This window comes from Octodon degus, unplaced genomic scaffold (genome assembly GCF_000260255.1).
Source record: "Octodon degus isolate 3935 unplaced genomic scaffold, OctDeg1.0 scaffold00050, whole genome shotgun sequence".
NCBI lineage: Eukaryota > Metazoa > Chordata > Mammalia > Rodentia > Octodontidae > Octodon > Octodon degus.
In genome coordinates, this window is record NW_004524626.1 from 13,790,920 (window position 1) to 13,814,528 (window position 23,609).

The window sequence follows — 23,609 nt, forward strand, 5'->3', positions numbered from 1 at the left end:
AGAGCTCTTCTCTGACATCATAATATTACAGAAAGCACAGAAGAGTCAAGCATCCCTGGTCTAACTCAGTGGTGACAAAACTTACAGAGAATGAGTGACCAAACTGCAACACGAAGCCCTCTATCACAAAATGCCAACACTGCCCTTAAACCTCAAGGCTGAGGTTTTAGTTTAGGAAAAACACCATGGTGACCTGGCTCCCATGGCCACAGAGCACACTGTCTCATGAAATGTTTTTACTATCAAAACCATTATAATAATCTCAGCAGAAATTAATGAATACAAAACCTAAGAAAGAGTATGGTCTAGTTGCTATTTTCATATTTGTTCTTTGTCCTTGCACTTGGCTGGGATTTGGATCCAATACTTTGAAAGTAAACTCCTAATTCCCAGATCTGCAGATTCTCATAGTAAAAAAAGAGAAGGAAAATTCCTGGCTAGGCAATCTTCACCGTCTGATGCAATGGATCTCCCCTCACCAAAAATCTTAAAAAGAACCCAAAAGGAAATGAAAAGTATAAAAGATCACTCTCCTGCCTACATATGAAAACACAAACCTCAAACTCCACATGGATCCAAAAGACTAATGGCAATCGTATTTACATCTGGAAAATACACACACACACATATAATGTGGAATAATATCCAACTATAGGATAATTTTTTTAAAAAAATAGATGTGCCTTGAGACTATAATGCTAATTGAAATGATTTTTTTTTTCTGGTAGAGTAAGAAGAAATAATTTTTAAAAAAATTAAATATAATATGGTTTCTTACATAATAATATACAAATAATTTAAAGAGCAAAATAAATGATGATGGGAAACATGGGGGTTGACTTTGTGGAAATAGGGATGCTAGAAGTGAGGAAGATGGGAGACAAGGAAAATAAAAAGGATCAAGATGTGATAGGTACATATAGTAATTCCACACAATGAATGCGCTTATTATATACACTAAACATATACTAATAAGAAACTTTTTTAAATGTACCTTATGGGCTACTGTGGTGGTGCATGCCTGTAATCCCAGCACTGGGGAGACTGAAGCAGGAGGACACTGTGAGTCCAGAGCCAGCCTATATTACAAATGAGGCCATGTCTCAAAACAACAACAACAAAAATGTACCTCATACAGGGCTAGTGATATAGCCCAGTGGTCTAAAGCGCCTGCTTAGGCAAGCTTAGGCAAAGCACAGGGAACTGCAGTTTGATCCCCAGCACCACATGCTGTGCAGCCCTGCCCCCAGGGTGGGCTGAGCCAGGCACAAAAATAAAATGTACCTCATTCAAAATATGGTCCTAGAGCTGATAAGGTAAGTTTATCACCTTCTTATTAGAAAACACTGCAACTCAGTAAGTATTCAGTTTACTTTCAAGGATAAGGCCCAAATCCTTCCCAGTATGAATTTTCTGGTAAACAGTAAGTAATGTTCAGCAAGGTTTTACTATATGGCTTTCATATACAAAGTTTCTCTCAGGTTTTGCTCTAGTCTTCAAAATGATAAGAAATATTCTACTTTCTCACATCAATAGAATCTCTTCACATATGTGATTCAAGAAGTTGCCTACAATAAGAAGTCTGAGGGCCAGTGAGATAGTTCAGTAGACTAAGCACCTGCTTAGGCAAGTGCAGGGATTGGGGTTTGATCCCAAACATCTCAGGCCACACTGGCCCAGCTCCCGGGCATGCTGAGCCAGTGACCCAATCTGGGCATGGTGGCACAGACTTGTAATCCCAGTGCTAGAGAGGCTGAAATCAGGAGGATAACTATGAGTCCAAACTGTATAGTGAGACCCTGTACCAAATACATTAAAAGAAGAAAGAAAAAGAAAAAAATTTTTCAGGTATTCCCATATTCTTAACCTTCATGGTTTTCCTCTTGTGTGGATTTTCACATGCCTTCGAACGTAGGCTGCACAAATAAAGGCTTTCCCACAGTCCTTACATTCGTATGGTTTCTCTCCTGTGTGGCTTCTCATGTGTCTTTGAAAAGAAGAGGGACAGCTGAAGGCTTTCCCACATTCCAGACATTCAAAGGGTTTTTCTCCAGTGTGCATTCTTGCATGGATGGTTAGGTATGAAGAATGACGAAATGCCTTCCCACATTCCTTGCATTCATATGGTTTTTCTCCTGTATGCATTCTCATGTGGAAGCTGAAGGCTGAGAAATACATAAAGGATTTCTCACACTTCTTACATTCATAAGGCTTCTCTCCAGTGTGAGTTCTCCTGTGAACTGTAAGCTGAGAGGAACTAATAAAGGCTTTCCCACATTCCTTACACTGATAAGGCTTTTCTCCACTGTGAGTTCTCAAGTGTTCAGTGAGGGATGAGGAACGACTGAAGACTTTCCCACACTCCTTACACTCATATTGTATCTCTCGGGCATGATCTCTCACGTGTGCTTTAAAGGATGAGGGACAACTGAAGGCCTTTCCACATTCCTTACACTCATATGGTTTCTCTTTGCTCTGATTTTTCACATGTGTATACAGAGAAGTTGGAAGATAGAAGGCTTTCCCACATTCTAGACATTCATAGGGTTTCTCTCCAGTGTGCTTTCTCATGTGGATACTCAAGGAGGAAGGGCAATTGTAGGTTTTCCCACATTCCTTACATTTATAAGGTTTCTCTCCAGTATGTGCTCTCATATGTCGACTGAGTTTTGAGGATTCACTGAAGGCCTTCCCACACTCTTTGCATTCATAAGGCTTCTCTCCAGTGTGAATTCTGATATGTGTTATAAGGTGAGAAGAAGAACTAAAGGCCTTGCCACATTCCTTGCATTCATATGGCTTATCCCCACTATGAATTCTTTTGTGTTGGGAGAGTGATGAAGGACAACTAAAGGCCTTTCCACACACATCACATTCACAAGGCTTATCTCCACTGTGAATTCTTTTATGTTCTGTGAGGTATGAAGAAGTACTGAAACTTTTCCCACATTCCTCACATTTGTAGCTTACTTTTCCACTGTGAATCTTCATATGAGCCCTGAAGAATGAGGAACAACTGAAGACCTTGACACATTCCTTACATTCATAGGGCTTCTCTTCAGTGGGAGTATTCATATGCTTCTTAAAATAAGCAAGAAAATGGAAGGCTTTCCCACATTCCTGACACTGGTATGGTTTGCTTCCAGTATGAGACCGGATGTGAGTCTTAAGGGATGCATGACATGGGAAGGCCTTTCCACATTCATGACATTCATAGGATTTTACTTCAGTGGTTCTGTTTAGCACAGGAAGATTTGGAATTTGTTCACTTTGATTTTCTTCATTACATTCATAGGTATTCTCCACAATGTGACTTCTAAAAATAAAAGGCACATTATTATCAGTATTTGGTTTTTACCATTTTCAGTGAGTATATACGTTTTTTGCTTGTCAATTTACAAGCTGAACATTCTCACAGATGGCTCTACCAGTCAACAGTTTCATCAGTCCTGTGACTTGTAGGAATTCTTTGATGATTGATTACAACTAAAGTATATGTAAAACATTTAATATCTCAGTTTCATTTGTAGGAAGTTTACAGAAAAAAATGCTGTGTGAAATCACAATTTTTTTTTCATTTTTTTGTTTAAAGAAAATAAAAAATAAGTAAAAAGAAAAAAAATTAGCAATAATGGTACAACCACTATGGAAATCAATGTGGAGATTCCTGAAAAAACTAGAATTACAGGTCTCATCGAACCCAGGTATTCCTCTCTTGCATATTTTTATAGAAGAACTGAAAACATAATACCACAGAAATATATGTGCACCCATGTTTATAGCAGCACAAGTTGTCATAGCTAAATCTTGAAAGCAACACAAATGTTCATCAACTGAGGAACAGATAAAAAAGATGTGGTATTTTTACATAATGGAGTATTACTCAGCTATGGAAAGGTAACGTTGAGGCTTTTATAGGTAAATGGATCCAACTAGAGACTATAACTTTTGATGTGGGCTTATGTGAACACATTTCTTAAAATCTCAAGACACTTTAAATTCTCTTTTGTGAAGCCACTTTCTCATCTGTGAAGGGCACGTACCTCAAATGCCTCCCAAGGCTTTTATTCATCTCATCAGTACCACAGTGCTCCCAGTTTTCATGTAAAATGGAGAACCAGGAACTATTTCTGGTTAATGTTATGACTTTCTCTTTATTAGATACTTTTTCATAGTCATTATCAGGCAAAACAACTGATTCACTACTTTTAAATAGAATCTCAAAACCTGAAAGAAAAAGGTGAAACCATCAGTTAGGAAAGTACTTTTGGCAGTGTGGTTCTCTCTGGACTTTGGCATTAACTGGTGCATGGTTTGCAATTCACTGAGAAACAGTTCTGGGAAACCTCACACTGGTGGTCATGTAGAAGAAAAAAACAAAAAGATTGAGTAAAATGTACTCACCAAATGCTAACTTTTTTTTAAAGCAAATATAGCCTTTACAAGAATAAGGTAAGCATGACAGGACAAATAAATGATTAAAGTAGTTAGTTGTTATTAAAGTAGCATACAGGTGCTATCCTAGCACTCAGAGAGTCTGAGACAGGAGGATCACAAGTTCAAGTCCCACCTGGGCAATTTGCTGAGACTCTGTTTCAAAACTGGAAAAAAAAAATTGGCTGCAATGTTGCTCAGTATGAGAATGCACAAGTCTGCAATAAATCAACAAGCTGAGTTATCTGTGGTCAAGTAACTTCATCAGGCAAAACAGAAAAGCTGCTCTGCAAACAGATCATCAGAGCAATGTGAATTCAGACACTGATACTCTATACTCACCTACAGAACAGAGGCAAAGATAAGTGCTGCCAAGAATGTGGAGCAATAAGAGCTCATAGTCACTGCTGGCAGGAATATAAAATAACTCAATGCTTGAAAGATAGTATGATGGCTTCTTAGAAAATTAGGCATATTCTTACCATAGGCTCCAGCAATGGATTTGTGCTTAGTATTTACCCAAAGGAGATGAGAAAACTTGTATTTACACAAAAACCTACACATAAGTGCTTATGACAGATCCATGTGTCATTGCCAAAACATGAAAGTAAATAAGATCCCCCTCAGGAGGTGAGTGGATAAAGTTTAGCAAAGTCCAACAACAATATTATTTAGCACTAAGAGGAAATGAGCTCTCAAGTCATGAAAAAATACAGAAGAAACTCAAATGTATATTAGTAAGTGACAGAAGTCAGTCTGAAATGGCTACATGTGACTTGTTTCAACCATGTGACATTCTACAAAAGGCAAAATGATACAGACGGTACAAACATCAAAGGGATGGACAAAGCATTAAGGGAGAGTGAGGGATGAATAGGTAGAGCAACAGGGCTTTCAGGACAGTGAAATTACTCTTTGTGACACAATTGTGGATACATGTCACTGTAAATTTTTTCAAAGCTACAGAATGTAAAGCATGAGTGAATCCAAATAGAAACTAGACTCTGTTATAACATATATCATTGAATGCATCAGTATGTGTTCAGCTACTACAATATAAATACCACCTGATGAGGGATGCTCATAATGCAGGAAGAATTGTGTGGGGGGATTGGGGGTACATATGAACTCTATCTTCTGCTAAATTTAAAACATGAACATAAACTTGGTCTAAAAATAATAGAGCCAGAGCCAGGGAGATGGCTCAGTGGAATAAGCGCTTCCCTGGCAAGCAAAAGGGCCTGAGTTCAATCCCCGGTTCCGAAAAAAAAAAAAAAAAAAAAAAAGCCTATTAAAATGTTTCCTCCAGAATCTTAGAATGCTACTTTATATGGATATAAGGTTTTGAAGGTCAATTTAAGATGTTATTCTGGATTAAAGTAGGTCTTAAACCCAATAACTAGTGTCACTATACAGTTAGAGATTTGAAACAGCCACAAAGAAAAAAAGATGACAGGCAGAAACTTGAGTGATAGATCTATAAACTAAAGAACACCAAGGACTGCCCATGACCACCAGAAGCTGAGAAGAAACAGAGATGGACATTTCTCCTACAGCCTTCAGAGAAAGTATCATCCACATGACACCATTATTTTAAACTTCAGGAATATGAAATATGACATTCAGAAACATGACAGAATAAATTTCATTGACATTAACGACCAATGCATGGTACTTTAAAAAGGCCTAAGAAACTAATACAGTCCACTTCTACAACCCAAATCCCAAAACACTCAACTAAAGCATAAATCGTACAATATTCTTTAATGTCCTCCTAATAAGATGGCCCACAGTTCTCCATAGGGAATACTCTTCTGTGCTGCACTGAGAAAATTAACTTGCTTATCTATAGGTGTTTTCCTTATGGTCTTTTGGTAAACAACATTCACAACAGTAAAATCCTCACAAGGTTTCAAACTCTTCCTGTACTCCAAAGTGAACCCTCAATGCCTACAGTTTCAACATTCAATATGCTTCAACACTTTCAACCACAGAAAAATAAACAGCAGGTCTAATTACAGTAGTGTGTATTTACAGGATAAAACCTCCAGAGAACATTGTGACATCAGGGGCCATGCCTGCCTTTCCTACCAATGCCTTCCCATTCTTCAGCTCAAATCCCAGAACAAGGTGAAATGAAAACATAAACTGTTTTCTAAACCACATGGATGAATATCATGCCAGTCTTACCTAGGGAGGCCAGGTTCTGGAAGGTTTCCAGCATCACATCTCTGTAGAGTTTTCTTTGAGCAAGATCCAACAAAGTCCACTCCTCTGGGCTAAAGTCCACAGCCAAATCATCAAAGGTCAGTAAGTCCTGAAATATCAACAAATTTATTTACTTATTTCAGAAAAGTACAACTGCCCCAGTATGTGCAGGAGAATGGAGGAGGCTGACAATACTGGGGACAAAGAATCACTTCAGAGGAAGTTCATATGGTTCTATGGTCTCCAAGGATCTGCTGTGGGACTCAGTCAGATTGTTTTCTCTTTCCAACTACACATACTTCCTAAATGATCAAAACCTATTGCTAGGCTCAGAACTTCTAAAATACCCAATGTATTTCTCTACAGTGTGATAGTAAGGAGACTGCACACAGTAACTTAACTTACAAAGTCACTGAATACAACACAAATGCACACTTCTTACACTCTTACAGAGTTGCTGAATATACACTTCTCACACCAGATGGGTGGGAGATTTTTCTTTAAATTTTATTCAATAAAATGCTCACAGTATCTGGAGATATTACTATGCCAAATGATAAGAGCTCAGCCCCACATTATCCCCAAATTCAGAAGCCCAGTCACAGGTTTCACCCATATTTCCAACAAACTGCCTTTTAATCAGAGATCCTGATAACCAACTCCTTGAGTTCTACCAATCTACATAATGGCTCAAAGAACACAAGGAAATGCTTCTTTATGTTTACTGACTAATTACAAAGAATATACACACAAACAGGTAAATGAAAAGGTGGACATGAAATGATATATCAAAAAGAGGTGCACCTTGCTCCAAGAACCTTCATATGTTCAGAAGCTCTCCCATGCCAGCTAATTTTGACTGTCAATTTAAGCAAATTAAGAGGTTCCAGGCCAGGTGCTAGGACTGTGAAGGCACCAGCCTCCATCAATGGGCCAACTACTGATGTGTTCATAACTGATGGGCTGATAGGGTGGGGCCAACTGGCAGAAGTAGACATAGAGGGGATCTGGGGAGATAGATCAGTAGCATAAGTGCTTGCCTGGCAAGCACAGGGTCCTGAGTTCAATTCCCGGTACTGGAAAAAAAAAAAAAAAAAAAAAAAAAAAGAAAAAAAGGGGTTTGGGCCCTGGGGAATTGTGTCCAAGGTCCTTTGCCTTCTCTTTGGTTTTTCCTGTGCTTTTTGCTTTCTAGATACCATGAGTTCAGCAGCTTTCTTACACCAAACCCTCCTGCCATGATGGTTCTACCTAAGAGCTAGCAGATCACAGACTGAAACCTTTTAAAGCCATAAGCCGAAATGAACACTTCCTCCCTTAAGTCTGGGGTATCAGGTATGTTTTATTCCATCAATGAATACCAAACCTACTCCTTTTGAATTCCTATGGAAGCTTCTCTAGTCAGCATGACTGATTAAACTACTGGCTCACTGGTGATTAACTTACCTGTCAGTTTCCTCCCATCATCAATTTGGAGAAAGGATGGAGATAAAAGCTCCAAACCTTTAATCATGGCTTCATCTTCCCATCCTGTGGCAGTTTAGTAGCTGCCAGCCACTAGGCATCTTAGAATCAGGGTGAGACCTACCACTCCAGGCATTCCCAGGTTTTAGGAACTCTGTCCCAGAACACTGCAATATCAAATACAGTAATACCTCGGTTCACAAATACTTCTGTTTGCAAGCAGAACGCTTGGTAAAATTTCGCTTCTCTGTATAAGCTCTGCATCTTTTTCAGGGGGAGGGTGGGTACTGAAAATTGAACTCAGGATCTTGCAATTGCCAAGCAAGAGCTTGAGCCACTGAGCTACATCCCCTAGCCTTGTATGTGAACTCTACATTGGGTGACAAATGAGACCACAGCCATTTTCCCTGAATGAATACAAACACGGCCAACTTTCCCAGAATATAGGAATTAAATTCATGAACTGAGGCACCACTCCACATACTGCACAACAGCATATATAGTGTCCAATTCCAATTCTATAACGGTCCCCAGGAATCCATGATCTATGAGATAACTGTGCTAAAAATAAAATAATTTTCAAATCAGCTGCTTGTTTCAGAAACAAGGGCACCGGCTACTTATTCCCACCATCGCAATCAACACAATACGAATCACAGGGCTAAATCTCAAAAAGGCTTTAAGGAATAACAACACAGTAAGGGAATGGAAGCTTTGAACTTTTCCTAATTTCATAACCTGAGAGATCCACAAGCGTGCACAAACCTATCTTGCAAAGTCAGCCACAGCTGGACGTGTTTTATTACATACCAGGCCAGGGCTCAGTCAACTAAGACACACAGGCTAAATGTGATCTGGCGCCCACTTACACAAACGAAGTTTTACTGACTATAATAAAACACTGCTTTATGTACTCTCAATGGACATTTATTTTTCAGTAGTATGTATTTGCAGTACATGAACTATAAAGTCATCTGGAGGAGCAGATGGAATCCAATAACTACAATGAATGTGAACATTCTATGTCATAATTGTGAGCTAACAAGAACAAAAATACAAAAAGGATTCTAGAGGCGGAAGGAAAGAAACAATCTATGTTATGTACGTGGCTGCTTTTGTATCAAGATGCCAGAGACCTTGAAGCAGAAATTCTAGGGCAGCCAACGCCCAGAATACTGATCATCTAACCTGATACAGAAACAGATTGCTGAACTGTGCTCTATACATCTGAAGGACACCTAGTAGAAGGGAAGTCTTCTGGAGAATTATTCTCTTTCACTCACCCATATCATATTTTTCTGTAACTCAGCAGCTCTTCTTTCCTCCCCCATGACACCTTCATGAAGAAAAGCAAGATACTGATAAGTTACAGGTCAGGCACATGCCAGAATAAGAACACGAATCTTGGGCTGGAGAGATTGCTTAGTGGTCTAAAGTGCCTGCTTAGACAAGCTTAGGCAAGCACAGGGACCACGATTCAGTCTCTGGCACCACATGCTGCACCATGGGTTGAGCCAGCCACAATAAAAAAGAAAAAAAAGAACCCAAGTTTCTTCCAAACTCCCACCCCATACTCATGAACTCATGATGCTGGACGTTGTAGCACATCAATTAGAACTGACAACTCCCCTATGCACACACACAATGACGTGCGCCCAGGTACACACTCACTAATCTTGTAAAAAGCTTGAGAAACCTTATCTAAAGTTGGAGAACAATCCTCTGGTCCTCCTTGATCATAAAGAAGATACTAAGAGTGATATCTTGTAAATAAGTTAACTAAAGTCTAAAAAAATGTCCTCTTGTCCATTTTCCTAAAAGGGCCTGGGGAGGCAGCTCCATGGTCTAAGACCCCTCTGGCAAGCATAAGGACCAGCATTCCATCCCCAGTACCACATGGTGGGCCGGTCCCACACCAAGTTGGTCATGGAAACCAGGCATGGTGGCACACGCCTGTGATCCCAGTACTGGAGAGGCTAAGACAGGACAGTCACTATGAGTCTGAGCTCTGTAGCAAGACCCTAAACCAAATACACGGTTCAGGGTCTTGCTACAGAGCTCAATTTTCCTATAACAAAAGGCATAAAAAAATTATCAAGCAGTGTCTTCAACCACAGGAATAAACACATCTTGCATCAAACCCATGAAAGCACTGATTGCTACAACACACTTCTGAGGGCTCATTTCCACAATTAGCTCTGCACCCACTGGCAGGGTATGAGGCATGACTCTCAACCTCTTACCATCGTGTCCCCGCCCTCGGAAAAGCAGCGTTTCCCCAAACATAGTTTCAAACATCAACCCTCTGAATTCCACATGTAGAGTGCAGAGAAATGTGCCTTTCTGCGATCCACATCTTAATTTCCCGTTACATGGTAAGGCTCAAGTGGGACCTGACTCTCCCAACTCCCTACCCACCTGCCAGCAGATGCATTCTTCTCAGCAGGGAACTCAGCTCAGGTGGAGGCTGGCATGGGCAAGCACAGAGTGTCATAAAGGGGATAAGACAGGGCAGGAATTTTTGCATGTCCTTGAACATCTAGAGGGTTCAAGGACTCTGCCCACTGAGATACAAGAGTGCCAGACACCTTTGACCACAGATGTTTAATAAGATCATTCTGCCTAATGTCTCTTACCTTCTTTCCATACCTATAAGGGGACCCACTTCTCTTTGCTCCCTGTAGAAGGCCTTTTTGCCCCCGGTCTGCCTGCAGCCAGGCACAATAAATTCCCTTCCACTTTGGCTTTACACAAGCCTGGTGGTCTCAGCTGGTCTCTGTCTCTTGTGATCATAACATACAGTACGCTAGCAGAACATGTGCCGTGTGCTGCCCCTGATAGTGGCATCTGCAGTGTGGTACCACAAATTTCAAATGAGGAAAATTCAAAAGTTCCTTCTACTGCAGGAAAACAAGTCAGATATGTAAAAGTCAATGCAAAATGTAACAGTTTACCGTATGTATCACAACAATCCTAATGGGATAATGACTTTGGAACAAGATGTCTATGTCTTATTTCTTATAGAAATTCTGTTAGTCAGATATCCCAGACAACTTAAAATTGAGAAGTCTTTGAAAAAATTAATTATGTGCTGAATATTACCCAGTTATACAGCTGCTGCTGAGGCAGGGTATGAATGCAAGCCTATTTATAATCAAGCCTATATGCCAAATGAGTACACTTTTAAAACATAAATCTTAAAACTTAGCTGTTATTAAACTCCTATTCTCAAATATTACCAAAACATAAACTAGAACCCTCTAGGGCACTTTGGAGAATAGCTGAGCGAAGGATTCCATCCAAATGTGGTCTCTCTGAGTTCCTCATATGTCCTAGGAGCTAGGTAAGGATATTTTTTCGTAAGGTCCTATTTCTTGTCCCTTCACTTCAACTACATTAAGGTAACATTTACTCTGACCCTACAATGTGAAATTATGGAGAATAAACCTCTGAATAAAAGATAAATACTCCAGCACCACATGCCGGGTCGGCCCTGCCCCTGGGGCATGCTGAGACAGCAAGTGAGACTGGGCATAGGGGCGCCCACCTGTAATCCCAGCACTTGGGAGGCTGAAAACAGGAGGATCACTGCAAGTCTGATCTGTGTAGTGAGAACTTGTAGATCCTGAGATATATATATATCGGAAGCACAATGATTTTATCATCTTTTATGGTAGGAAAGTAAATAAAATATATCAGGTGGTAATATTTGCTCTATTAGAATGCAGTGCCTTATAAGAAGAAGTCAGACACACTTGTTAGTGAAACAGGACCGGTTCATGGCAGGTGGAAAAAGAAAATTAAAATAACTAGAAATCCATTGCCAGTTCAGGGCATATACTTTTATCTTTATAAGCACCATCACCACTCAAGAGGAAAAAACAATCAGCATTTATGGGTCATTGATTTACAAGGCTGGAAAAAGGGCCACATAAAGGTTTAAGAAGAATACAAAATTAAAAATATGTATTTTAAAAACTACCAGAACCAGAGGATCTAAACATGTATCCCTTGACAACTAATTCAACTGACAAACTTAGCAAGTTTAAAAGCAAGAGGGCACAAAAAAAAGTTGTGAATGAGAATGAATCATAGAGATATTGTAGGGATAATATCTGTATCTATACCTGTACCTGTACCTGTATCTACATCTACATCTATATATGTAATGAATTTAAGACAGCATTGCAGTATTCCAACAGTGATCTAAAAGGCACAAAATCAAGACATCCAGTCATTAAGGAAAACAAAACCAAAAAAACTAGATGAAAAATATGCCCATAAGGGAAAAGTTACAAATATGTACAGGCAGATTCATCAAGTGAGCAATTAATTCATAACTCCAAATGAGAAAAAAAAAAAAAAAAAAAAAACAAAACCTGTCTTCCTGTGTATTTCCAAGATCTGAAAGCGTAAGACTTTTAAAAGTGCAAGTTTTCTTGCACATAACATATAAATAATGTAAAAATATTAGGACAACAACCACAAGACTACATCACAGACAAGTTTCTATGTAAGAATGAAGTATATTTATAAACTGAGTCAGCAATGTGATCGATCATTAATATAATTAACCTAATTATTAATATAAATCAATCGTTGATTAATACTAATTGAAAAAGATCGTAGGCTCATCCCCCCGACACATACCAGTAACTCATCTATTTCAATATCCATGGGTGACAATAATTTATTTCACTAGATAATGTATTAGGAAAAAATCGACAGCAAACACGTACTAGTAAAACGCCAGATTTGTAGGCTCTGTGAAAGACAAACCGTTTATACGTGCACCAAACTACATTTATTACCAACGTTTTACCTCAACCTAGGTCTCGTTTCCCTCTTGAAATTGTAGAACTAGTAACAAGACCAAGCATCAGTTGATCAGCAAAGGATTGATAGATCTGCAAATTCTCTTACGTTTCATTGAAGTAGGGTGAAAGGAACGAAGGAATAAAGCTACAGCGCAAATTACACGCTATTCCCCCATTCAACTGGAAGTCCTGGCTAGCGCAGAAAATTAATCAAAAACAACAGAAAAGGAAAATGGGAGGAATAAAAAGGAAAACGTTGGGACAGGCAAATTCTCTGTGAAATTCAAAGAAGCTATACATAAGTGATTAAAATGTATTTTATTAACTAGGGCATGCATGTGGCAAAGGGCGGGACGAAATGGGCAGAATAAAATAAATCCGTTCGCTTTCATGTATCTGAGCACAGCGTGCCAGGCTGGTGCTCGCAGACAGAGAGGACCAGTCACAGCTCCAACGCTGCGCACTGCACCGAGAGGCGGGGCGGGGACCGAGCTCACCCAGCGCGCAGGAACCCAGGGACCCGCGCGGCCACAGCGACCCGGAGCTTCCCGTGCCTGGATCCAAAGCGGAGATGCTTTCTCTGCAAAGAGAGCACAGGATGCTACTGGAAACTAATTACCTACCCTAGTGGTCCTCCAGTTCGAGCCTGCCCCCGGCTGGGATGCGCACCGGGGTCCCCGAGGCCGTGGTCGGGGTGCAGGTGGCCGCGGGCGGGGCTGACGGGGGCTCACAGGAGTCCGCGCCGCCGGGGAAGGCCAGTAGTAACCAGAGCAGGAGCAGCAAGGTGGAGCCCTCTGACCACCGCCCCCAGGCCCAGCGCTCTGGCTCCCTGCGCACCAAGCTCAGAAATCCCACTGGGAAAACAGTTACGTCACAGACAAGAGGCGGGACCAGGTGACTTCATGAGGCTTTGCGCATGCGCAGAGCCACACTTCCGCTGCTGGTTCCTGTGCCCTCTGGGGGGGGGGGGGAGCTGGCCCCTGGTGGCTGGGTCTTGGATTGAGAAGGCAGTAGTAGAGAAGGACCCTTGAATTTATCAATAGATAAGAAATATTAGCTTCCCCAGGGGTTAGGAATAGAAAACAACAAAATCATTTGGAGGAGCAGAGAAAGATGATGGGTAGGTTCTGTGAAAGACAAACCGTTTATACGTGCACCAAACTACATTTATTACTAATATTTTACCTCAACCTAGGTCTTGTTTCCCTCTTGAAATTGTAGAACTAGTAACAAGACCAAGCATCAGTTGAGCAGCAAATGAAACTGGCATTTTCAGCGAAGAATAGACATAGATAGATTTGCAAATTCTCTTTCATTGAGGTAGGGTGAAAGGAATGAAGGGCCAGGCTAAATTCGTAAAAGGGTTGAAGTTTTCATGTCTTTTCTGGTTGCTGGCAAAGTTTTGTTTCCCTTCTCTTGAATGTCACCTCTTTCTACTCCTGTTAATGGTTCTTTTTCCTCTTTTGCTCCAGTTCTAGTCATGGTCACTATCAAATAACTCATGGTACTAGAATATGTGTGCCATTTATCACATAGTTGGAATAATAATGAAGATACAGGATATCTAGTGGTCATTCTCAAAAACATCTTAGATCCATTCAATGTAGGCTGTCCCACCTGAAGAACCGCTGTCTGGACTATACATCCTGTCCTCAAAGATAAGATTAAAGCAAGATAGAAATTCAGTTAGCTAGACAGTACAAAACTAGGACTTGGTACTTCCCCAGTGCTGTGCTGGGCTTGGAGGGCAGAGTGTGACAGCTTTTCAGTATTGATGGCCAAGGGGTGGCAGGCAGCCTGGTGCTAGCTCATCTCTAGTAATTAGAATTCTGGCTGTGGCTATGCATCTAGGTCTACATTGGCCCCACTAAAATCTGGTAGAGGTAGGTCGTTATTACCTTTTTAGTAGTAGTAATAGTGGTAGTGGTGGTGGTGGTGATGGTAGTAGCAGTAATCGCAGTAGTCATTAATCATGAGTTGGCATATGTACATAACATTTCTTAGTTCTTTTTCTTATGCCCTTCCCCTCACTTCCTTCCCCCTCCCTGTGTCTCTTGAGTCCCTTCACTCACACACACACACACACACACACACACACACATCTATACATGTTTTTGTACATGATCACTTCAGTTCATAGGGATTTGGTGCATGTACACACTTTTCACAATTCTCCCATTTTGTCTCACTTCCATCCACTCCCACCTCATTCTGCTCCTCAGTTCCCTTCCCAAAAGACAAAGATCTATCTACTATTTCCAATTGTATTTCTGTGTACTCTCCTAGTTCACACTGAACAATACAACTTTGGATTTAGAACTAACCTGAGTTTGCATTCCCCTCTAGTGCTAAAATAGAACCAGTACACCACTGGCAACTTCTGGCAACACCTTTGCTGAAATAGTGGAAGTAACTACAGGTTCAGTGAAAACAAGCAGCCTGCTTAGAACTTATGGAAAGTTAGGCACAAGAAGAGCTTAGTTTAGAAAGAGTGGAATAAATGCATAGTACTTAAATGCCAATTGGTATATTATCTAACAAGATTCAAGAGCTTTCTTGAGGGGCCAGGGAGATGGCTCAGTAGAATAAGCACTTGCCTGGCAAGTGCAAGGGCCTGACCTCAATCCCTGGTTCCACCAAAAAAAAAAAAAAAAAAAAAAAAAAAAAAAAAAGAGCTTTCTTGAAACTATAAATTATCCAAAAGTAAAACTGAGGGTAGTACTACATAGTGAGCAGATGGTATTCAGTGTGGAAAGATCAAAGAATTTAAAACACTTGCTTTAAGGTAACTCAAGGAATTTAAAGAAAACACACAGAAAAATGTAATACTGTATGAGAGAAACTTAGCAAAGACATGAGAACGGTTATTTCAATCAAGCAAATTCTTGAGCTAAAAAAAATGACTCAGCAAAATTTAACTTACGATAGAAGGCATCCATCACAGGATATACCAAACAGATAAGAGAAGTAGTGAGCCCAAAACCAAGTATTTTAAAACACATAGAAGAGAAAAACATGAAGAGGAAAAAAGAAAGCTTATAGCAACTTTATTTTTAAAAAATAGTTTAAAAATTTGACTATTAAGCTGATTAGAGGTTCTTGAAAATATCAGACTGATAGAAAGTTCATGTGAAGAAACAACAGCAGAAAAATATTCAAACCTATAGAAATATTGAAATGTCCTAAAATATGTATGGGGCAAGAATAAATCCAGTATATCAAGAGCCATTTTAAGAAAAAAAATAATGCAGGAGACACTATGCTATGTGTCTTGCAAATACACTACTAAGCTATGGAAAGCAAAACAACATCATATTCGTACAAAATAGACACATTAACCAATGGAGCAGAATAGAGAAGCTAGACATAATATGTCATTTCCATGGACAATTAATCTTTGGCGAAGGTTCTAACCGTGCATTTGGTAAGAATCTTTTCAAGTAGCGGTATTGAGAAAATTTGATAGCCACATGCAGAAAAATGAAAGAAGAATTTCTCTCAGAAGTTACAAAAATCAAGTCAAGATGCATTTTTTACATATCAACATCTAAAATTATGAACCTACAAGAAGAAAACATAAGAAAAATATCTCAGAATTTTGGAATGGGCATAGGTTTTCTTTTATTTTTGCAAGATCTCAAAAGCAAAGAAATTTTTAAAGAGATAAATATGATTACATCAATATAGAAAGCTTCTGCACCACGAAGTAGTCATCAGAATGAAGAGAACCTACAGAATGAAAGACAGTCACGTATAAATCTGACAACGACTTGATATCTAGACTGTATCAGTGATTCCAAATACACAATAGCAAAAATCAGTGAAATTTAACAATGCACGGTACACTCAAAGAGACATTTCTCAAAGGAAACATACAATTGACTAACAAGCATACGAAAAATGTTGAAAATCATTAGTCATCAGGGATGAGAAAATCAAAACCACAGTAAGATATCATATCATCCAATAAGCATAGCTATTATCAAGTGGATACAAGATGGGTGGGGTTGGCGAGGATGTGGACAAAAACAACACTTGCACACTATCAGTGGGCATGCAAGTGAGTACAGACATTGTGGAAAACAGTGTGGTAACTCCTCAAATAAATTAAAAATAGAACTACTGTGTGATCCAGCAATTAATTACTGAGTATATATTCAAAAGAAATGAAATCAGTGCATTGAAGAGACATCTACATTTGTGGCAGCATTATTCACAATTGCCAAGTAAATTGAAAGGACCTAAATTGGATAAATGCAATATCAATGTAGAACATATACAAGATGCCATATTATTTGGCCATGAAAAGAACAAAGTATAATACTTTAATTTACATGAGTTTAACTAGAGGTCACAAGGTTAAGTGAAACAAGTGAGATACAGAAAGACAAGTTCTGTATGTTTTTAAGTATTTAGGGAAATGCATCTCTTGCAAAAAGAGATAGAAGAAAGGGTGAGGTACTAGAGCAGAGAGGTATGAAAAACAAAATTAAGGTGTGTCACCAAAAGAAGATGTTGCATGTATAAACTCCCCTTGAGGAACATAATCATTATATACTGAAAATATGTCCTAATAAAAAGAACCCCTTCCCCCAAGGGCTGGCTAAATAGCTCAGTGGATTAAAGCACCTGTAAGCAGGCACAGGGGCCCGGGCTTTGATCCCTGGGCCTGCTGTGCCAGCCCTGTCCCCAGGGCATGGTGAGACAGCAATTGAGACTGGGTGTAGTAGCTTGCCTATAATCCCAGCTCTTGGGAGGCTGTAAACAGGGGGATCACTATGAGTCCCGATCCAGCAGTGAGAGCCTGAACACCCTGTAGACCCTTCCCTAAAATACAAAAAAAAAGAACCCCCCTAAAAAAATTTTAGAAACCTTTTGAAGTGGAAATAAGTAGATATTTCTCACAGAAGAAATAGTTAACAAGTTTAAAAAAAAAATGCCCAGCATCACTATCAGGTTAATGCAAATTGAAACCACAATGAAATATTACTGCACATTTGTTGAAATATGTATTATCAAAAGGATGAATAATAAATGTTAGAGAAACAGGACAGCTGATTACTATTAGTGAGCATGTAAATTAGTGCAGCTACTATGTACTACCGTATAATTTTGAGTTTCCTCAAAAATAAAACGATAATATAATATAGCAGTTCTACTATAATGGCATATTCTAAAGTTATAAAATATGTACACAAACATCTGAGCTCTCTCTTTAATGGGAGTATTCATCACAAAACTTGAGATGTGGAATCATCTTAAGAGTCCATCATGACTGAAATAAAGAAATGTGGTCTACAATATTGCTCAGGCCTAAAGAAGAAAATCCTATTATTTTCTACAACACAAATGAATTTATGTGATATTGTGTTAAGAAGCATGAGCCAGATTTAGAAAGCAATCTTTGCATAAACTCACTTATACTTAGAATCTAAAAGGATCTGCATCATTAAAACAGAGTAAGGGCCAGGGAGATAGCTCAGTAGAATAAACACTTGCCCGGCAAGTGCAAGGGCCTGAGTTCAATCCCCGGTTCCGCAAAAAACAAAAGAAAAAAATAAAATAAAACAGAGTAAAATGGTAATAACGAGAGCTTGTGGGATGGGGAGTTGCATAAATGTCAAAGAAAACAGAATTTCTGCAAGAATTCAAGAGTATAGTTAAAAACGATAAAGTATATAAATAAAAAATGTACACACAAAAGAGGGAAATCTTTATTTTCTTTTTCTTTATTTTCTATTAGCTTACAAAATCTAACTACAAAGTGTTATTCTATTCCACTTCTAAATATATCAAGCACTTCTGCATATCTAGAACTAGATTTTTTCATACAAGAACTTGTGTGCTATCATAGAGCATTGATAAATACAACTGCACATACAGGGGGCCTGCCCATTAGCTCAGTTGTTTAAGTACCTGCTTAAACAAATCAGTCAGCCTCAGGGTGCTATAGGTCAAAACCCAGATACCCAACAGAAATCAGACCTGTGCTGAAGGCAACCTCAGGCCACAAACAAAAAACAAATTGCACATACATATGGCAATGGTTGTAATCTGAGGTATCTTGTAGGTATGACCAGTTTGGTACCATTTGCTTCTCTCTGATTCAGCCCAGTGGACAAGTACAGGCATATATGTCAGACATAGTTGGATCCAGAGCTCATTTATACAGGACAAGCCATTCTGTGCATTTCAACCTGAAGTGTACAAAATGTGCTAACTTCACTACTTTGTCATACGCTGCCAAACTCCTACATGCAGTGACTAGACATGCAAGGACTAGATGTCACAAAATTTGGATTTGTCTGTTGTATACACTATATATACAGCAAAACAAAACCCATGAAAGAGTTTAAAAAAAACTCTCAAAATGTTCACCTACAAACATACTACCAAAACCTTTCACAACTGCTTCCCTCCCACCTCCTCCAAGCCACTGAATAAGTACAGAGAGTATCATATTGTTTAAGAGGTGGTTTAGTGGCTGGTGAGATAGCTCAGCAGTCTAAAGCACCTGCTTAGGAAAGCTTAGGCAGATGTAGTGAACCATGGTTCAACCCCCAGCACTACATGCCATGCCAGCCCCATCCTCAGGGTAGGCAGAGGGGCAAAAAAAAAAAAAAGAAAAGAAAGACAGTATTTTATATGAACTTTAGCAAAAATATTTTTAAATGTACTTGGTTGTTGTAGGATCTCACTCCACAGCTCACACTCGTGTTGATCTTCCTGCTTTCAGCCTCCCCAGCCCTGGAATTACAGGTGTGCACCACTACACCCAGACTCTGGCTAGTTCAACCCTGGGAACAGGGCTGGTGCAGTGGATCAAGCCATGGTCCCTGCGATTGACTAAGCTTGCCTAAGCAGGAGATTTAGTCCACTGAGGCATCTCACCAGTCCCACAAAAAGATATTTACAAAGTGATATTTTACTACCTCTGCATTGAACATATGTTTGTTATCAGGATCCATTGGCCTCAGTCAGATTGGTTCTACTCATAGAGAAACAGTGGCAGGAATAAGAAAAGATAGACAAGAAGACAAAAGCTGGCATAGGCAGTTGCTGGTCTGCCTAGTAGAAAAGACTAATGCAACAGCACAACAAAACAATCCTTTATCTATACTTTTGCAAAGTTAGTAACACATGGCACAGGGTTGCCTAGCAACTAATAGCTGACCTTCACCAGACAAGATGTTCATCTCAGGATTTAAGTGGTTTGTTTGCTTTAGGACTGAAGCCTAGTCCCACACACAGACCTTTGATGAATTTTCTAGCTTCTGGGGCTCCCAACAGTTGGGGACTTCTATACATCTAAATAAGTCTAGACGTTTGAAGTAAGGACTCAGTTTGTCTTTTATATACACAGCAGGCTTGATTAAATTGTACACATATGCCAACAGTTGAAAGTGTCTTGAAAATATGAATCTATAACCCTTTCTCCACTAACCCAGTGAACTCAATTGCTCAAAGTTTTGGAAGACATTCTCCTGGGAATTTTATTATGAAACTTGTCAGTTTACTAGCTACTTTTCTCAAAACTGGCAACCCATTTAACATCTAGGAATGCTAGATGGTGTGACCAGTCCCATTTGGCCTTTACATACCGTCCCTACACAACAAACAGAGCCCACAGACCTAAGAGACAATGTTAACTTGCTTTGCTGTAAGTGCCCTAGCTCAGCACTCTCCATTTCCTTCTCTTCCAAGAACCAGTGCAGGAACAAAGTCTATTACTAAGAGGGCATCTGCCTACCATTACCCCATAACACTTAGGTGAGCTCTAACAAGAAGAAATTTACAAAATGCATTATTTCACTACTTGTACATTTTAACATGTTATCAGGCACATTAGAATAGCTCCAATGGCCAAATAGCTCAACAAATTACTGACATTGTTAAAAAAAAAAAAAAAATATATATATATATATATATATATATATATATAATGAGAACTAAAATGTACACATAAAACAGTAGTTACAATATGAACATCTACATGTATCCAGTCTGGTACTGGATCTTCTTTTGCTTTTTTCTCTGTGTCCTCTAACCCACAGAACAAACATGGACAAGTAACAACTCCTAGTGTCACCTCTCCAGACAGTCGAAAAAACTCCATTTCAAAAAGTCACATCCAGAAAATGTTTCTTTTCAGTCATTTTTTTAAAACACATGAACGTTTCCAAGATGTGTAGTTTTTAAAATTATTTTGCATAAGTTGGCAACCTCTTCACAATTACACTGTCCACATGCAGCAAGTTTTCTTTTAAAAGATTGGAGGGAATTTTGAGAGCAGTTTTTTCATATTGTATAGGCAGGCTTTCTAAGATGGCCAGTAAATCTTCCCATGGGGCAGTGGGCATTTCCAGTTAGGCCTACATGGGATGTTATTTTCTGTCTCTCTCTTTGGCAGCAGCCTGAGGCCACCAGCCCTTACACCCTTCCTTGGCCTGGGCTTCCTCACCTTCCAGAGCCAGTGAGGCCTTTATTCACCTTTGTGGCCAGGATTTGAGGTCTCCACCAACTTGGACACAGCATTCACCCCATGACCCAGATCTTCACGGTTCTGTAGCCCTAAGTGGTCCAGCTTACAGACCCACCTTCTCGTTCCCTTGATGTTAAGGCCTTATGCAGCCCTCGAAGCCACCAATCTTCTCACCGCTCCACCCTGCAGCTACTGAGAGGTGCCAGGTCCAGGACATTGGTGAGCACTTTGCCTTGGTTAGCAGGGTTGGGGCAGAGACCTTGCAGCCCATTAGATCATCAAGGTGGGGTGGAGGATTGGTTCACGTTGCTTGAAAGCCTGCGTCCAGCCAGTCGGCAGTCACAGCAAGGGACCCAAGAGCCTACGCAGAGGCATGGCCCACCCACGGAGCCCCCAAGTCACCCACCTCCATTGGTGGGAAGAGGTAGAGGACCCTGGAGAAGCAGGCCATGCTCCGTTTCTCACTGCACTCTCCACCCGAACTTGGAAATTTTTATTTTCAAAACACAATGTGATAAACATCAAGTGTCCAAAATATTCCAGGTGTTTTACAGATTGGAGACAAAATCAGCCAGCAACACAAATACACAATATGCATAAATTTGTTGCTAGAGAGGCTGCAGGGGGGAAAAGACCCTTCCTTGTCCACTGCTGGTGGGAATGTAGACTGGTACAACCACTATGGAAATTAGTGTGGAGACTCCTCAAAAACTAGAACTGGAAGTCCAATTCAATGCAACTATTCCCTTTCTGGTTATTTTCTCAAAGGAACTGAAAACATTGTACCACAATGATATATGTTCACCAATGTTTATAGCAGCACAATTTGTCATAGCCATGTCTTGGAAGCAACCAAAATGCCCATCACCTGAAGAATGGATGAAAAAGATGTATTTCTTTTTACAATGGAGTATTACTCAGCTATAAAGAAAAACAAACTCAAAGCCTTCATAGATAAGTGGATACAACTAGAGGCTACACTCATAAGTGAATTAAATCAGACCCACCTGTCTAAATATTGTATAGTCTCCCTAGTGCAAGAACCCGGAAAAAAAAGCTGAAAATTATAGTAGATACAGCAAAACAGAAAGAAACAGAACTTAAGGATTAAATAACAAAGAGGAGAGAAAGGAGAAAAGATAGGGAAAAAAGCAGGGGAAAAACATGCAAGTACATATACAGGATGTCTGAGGTGATTGTCCTAAGGCTTCCCATCACTTTTTGAAAATAGCAATTAATGTGTAGAATTTTCACCTTGACTAACTTTGTATGGGGATATTTGCATCTAGACTACTACATCAAGGACAGCAATGTGGAATACAAAAACCATGCTTGCACACCTGTCATCTTGGTCTTCTAAATGTGTACCATTTCTAATGTCATATCAGGTATTACTATACCTTTCAAAATAATTTTTTTAAAAAGGTACAAAAAAATAGGAAAAAAGGAGAGACAAGAACAAAAATGTAAGCTTTCTTCAAAGGAAGTGGTAATATCCAATCATATGTCCAATGTTACATAACTATATCTGTTAATCTGAACAACAGATTTGTTTTTTATTTTTGAGGAACCAGGGATTGAACTCAGGCCCTGACACTTGCCAGGGAAGCGCCTAGTCCACTGAGCTATCTCCTCAGCCCTGAGCAACAGATTTGATGATAAAAATAGATAATATGTCAACCATTGTTAAACAACTATTCTTGTTTTGAAAATTTGTAACATATGTACTGTTATATGTTCCCTTTTTCCATCTTTCTTTTTCTTTTTTTTTTTTTTTTTTGCGGAAGCAGGCATTGAACTCAGGCCCTTGCTCTTGCCAGGGAAGCACTTATTCTACTGGGCCATCTCCCCAGCCCCTTCTGTCTTGCTCCTGATTTTTGCTCTTGCTTTGGTTTTTACTCTTCAAAATAAAATTAAATTATTTTTTAAAAAATGCCTAAATTTGAAATGATATTTCTCCATAGGAAATATATACACCATCAACAAGCACAAAATAATGTCGTTATTCATAGAGAAACACAAATAAAAAGCACAATGGAGGCGATACTTTTAATAAAGTTTTTTTAAAATATTGAGGGATTGTGAAAAGACATTGAAATGTTAACAGTGAAAAGAACAAATGAAACTTTAGAGTGAAAATATAACAGGTAGCATGAGAAACAGTTTGAATATTGCTGAAAAAGTTGTACAGAAACCATACGATTCAG

The 23,609-nt window shown here is 39.4% G+C and overlaps 2 protein-coding genes across 3 annotated transcripts in view; both read right to left on the reverse strand.

Moving 5' to 3' along the window:
* The window catches only part of LOC101563650 (zinc finger protein 699), a 959,136-nt gene extending 945,653 nt beyond the window's left edge, over positions 1-13,483 (reverse strand). Inside the window, exon 1 of the mRNA XM_023716776.1 lies at positions 13,418-13,483. The gene's annotated coding sequence lies outside the window, so the exon portion shown is untranslated. The remainder of the gene's footprint in view (positions 1-13,417) is intronic.
* On the reverse strand, positions 1,786-13,654 carry LOC111817141 (zinc finger protein 699-like). Of its 2 annotated transcripts, none has more exons than XM_023716781.1 (5): positions 13,544-13,654; positions 9,387-9,439; positions 6,625-6,751; positions 4,044-4,227; positions 1,786-3,316 (listed from the first exon to the last, which is right to left on the reverse strand). In XM_023716781.1, the coding sequence occupies exons 2-5, from the start codon at positions 9,432-9,434 to the stop codon at positions 1,870-1,872; spliced, it is 1,806 nt and encodes a 601-aa protein (XP_023572549.1). In that variant the 5' UTR covers positions 9,435-9,439; positions 13,544-13,654; the 3' UTR covers positions 1,786-1,869. The 2 variants fall into 2 exon arrangements, with proteins under 2 accessions (XP_023572549.1, XP_023572550.1); XM_023716782.1 differs by lacking the exon at positions 13,544-13,654 and adding an exon at positions 13,418-13,490.
* Positions 13,655-23,609: the final 9,955 nt, after the last annotated feature.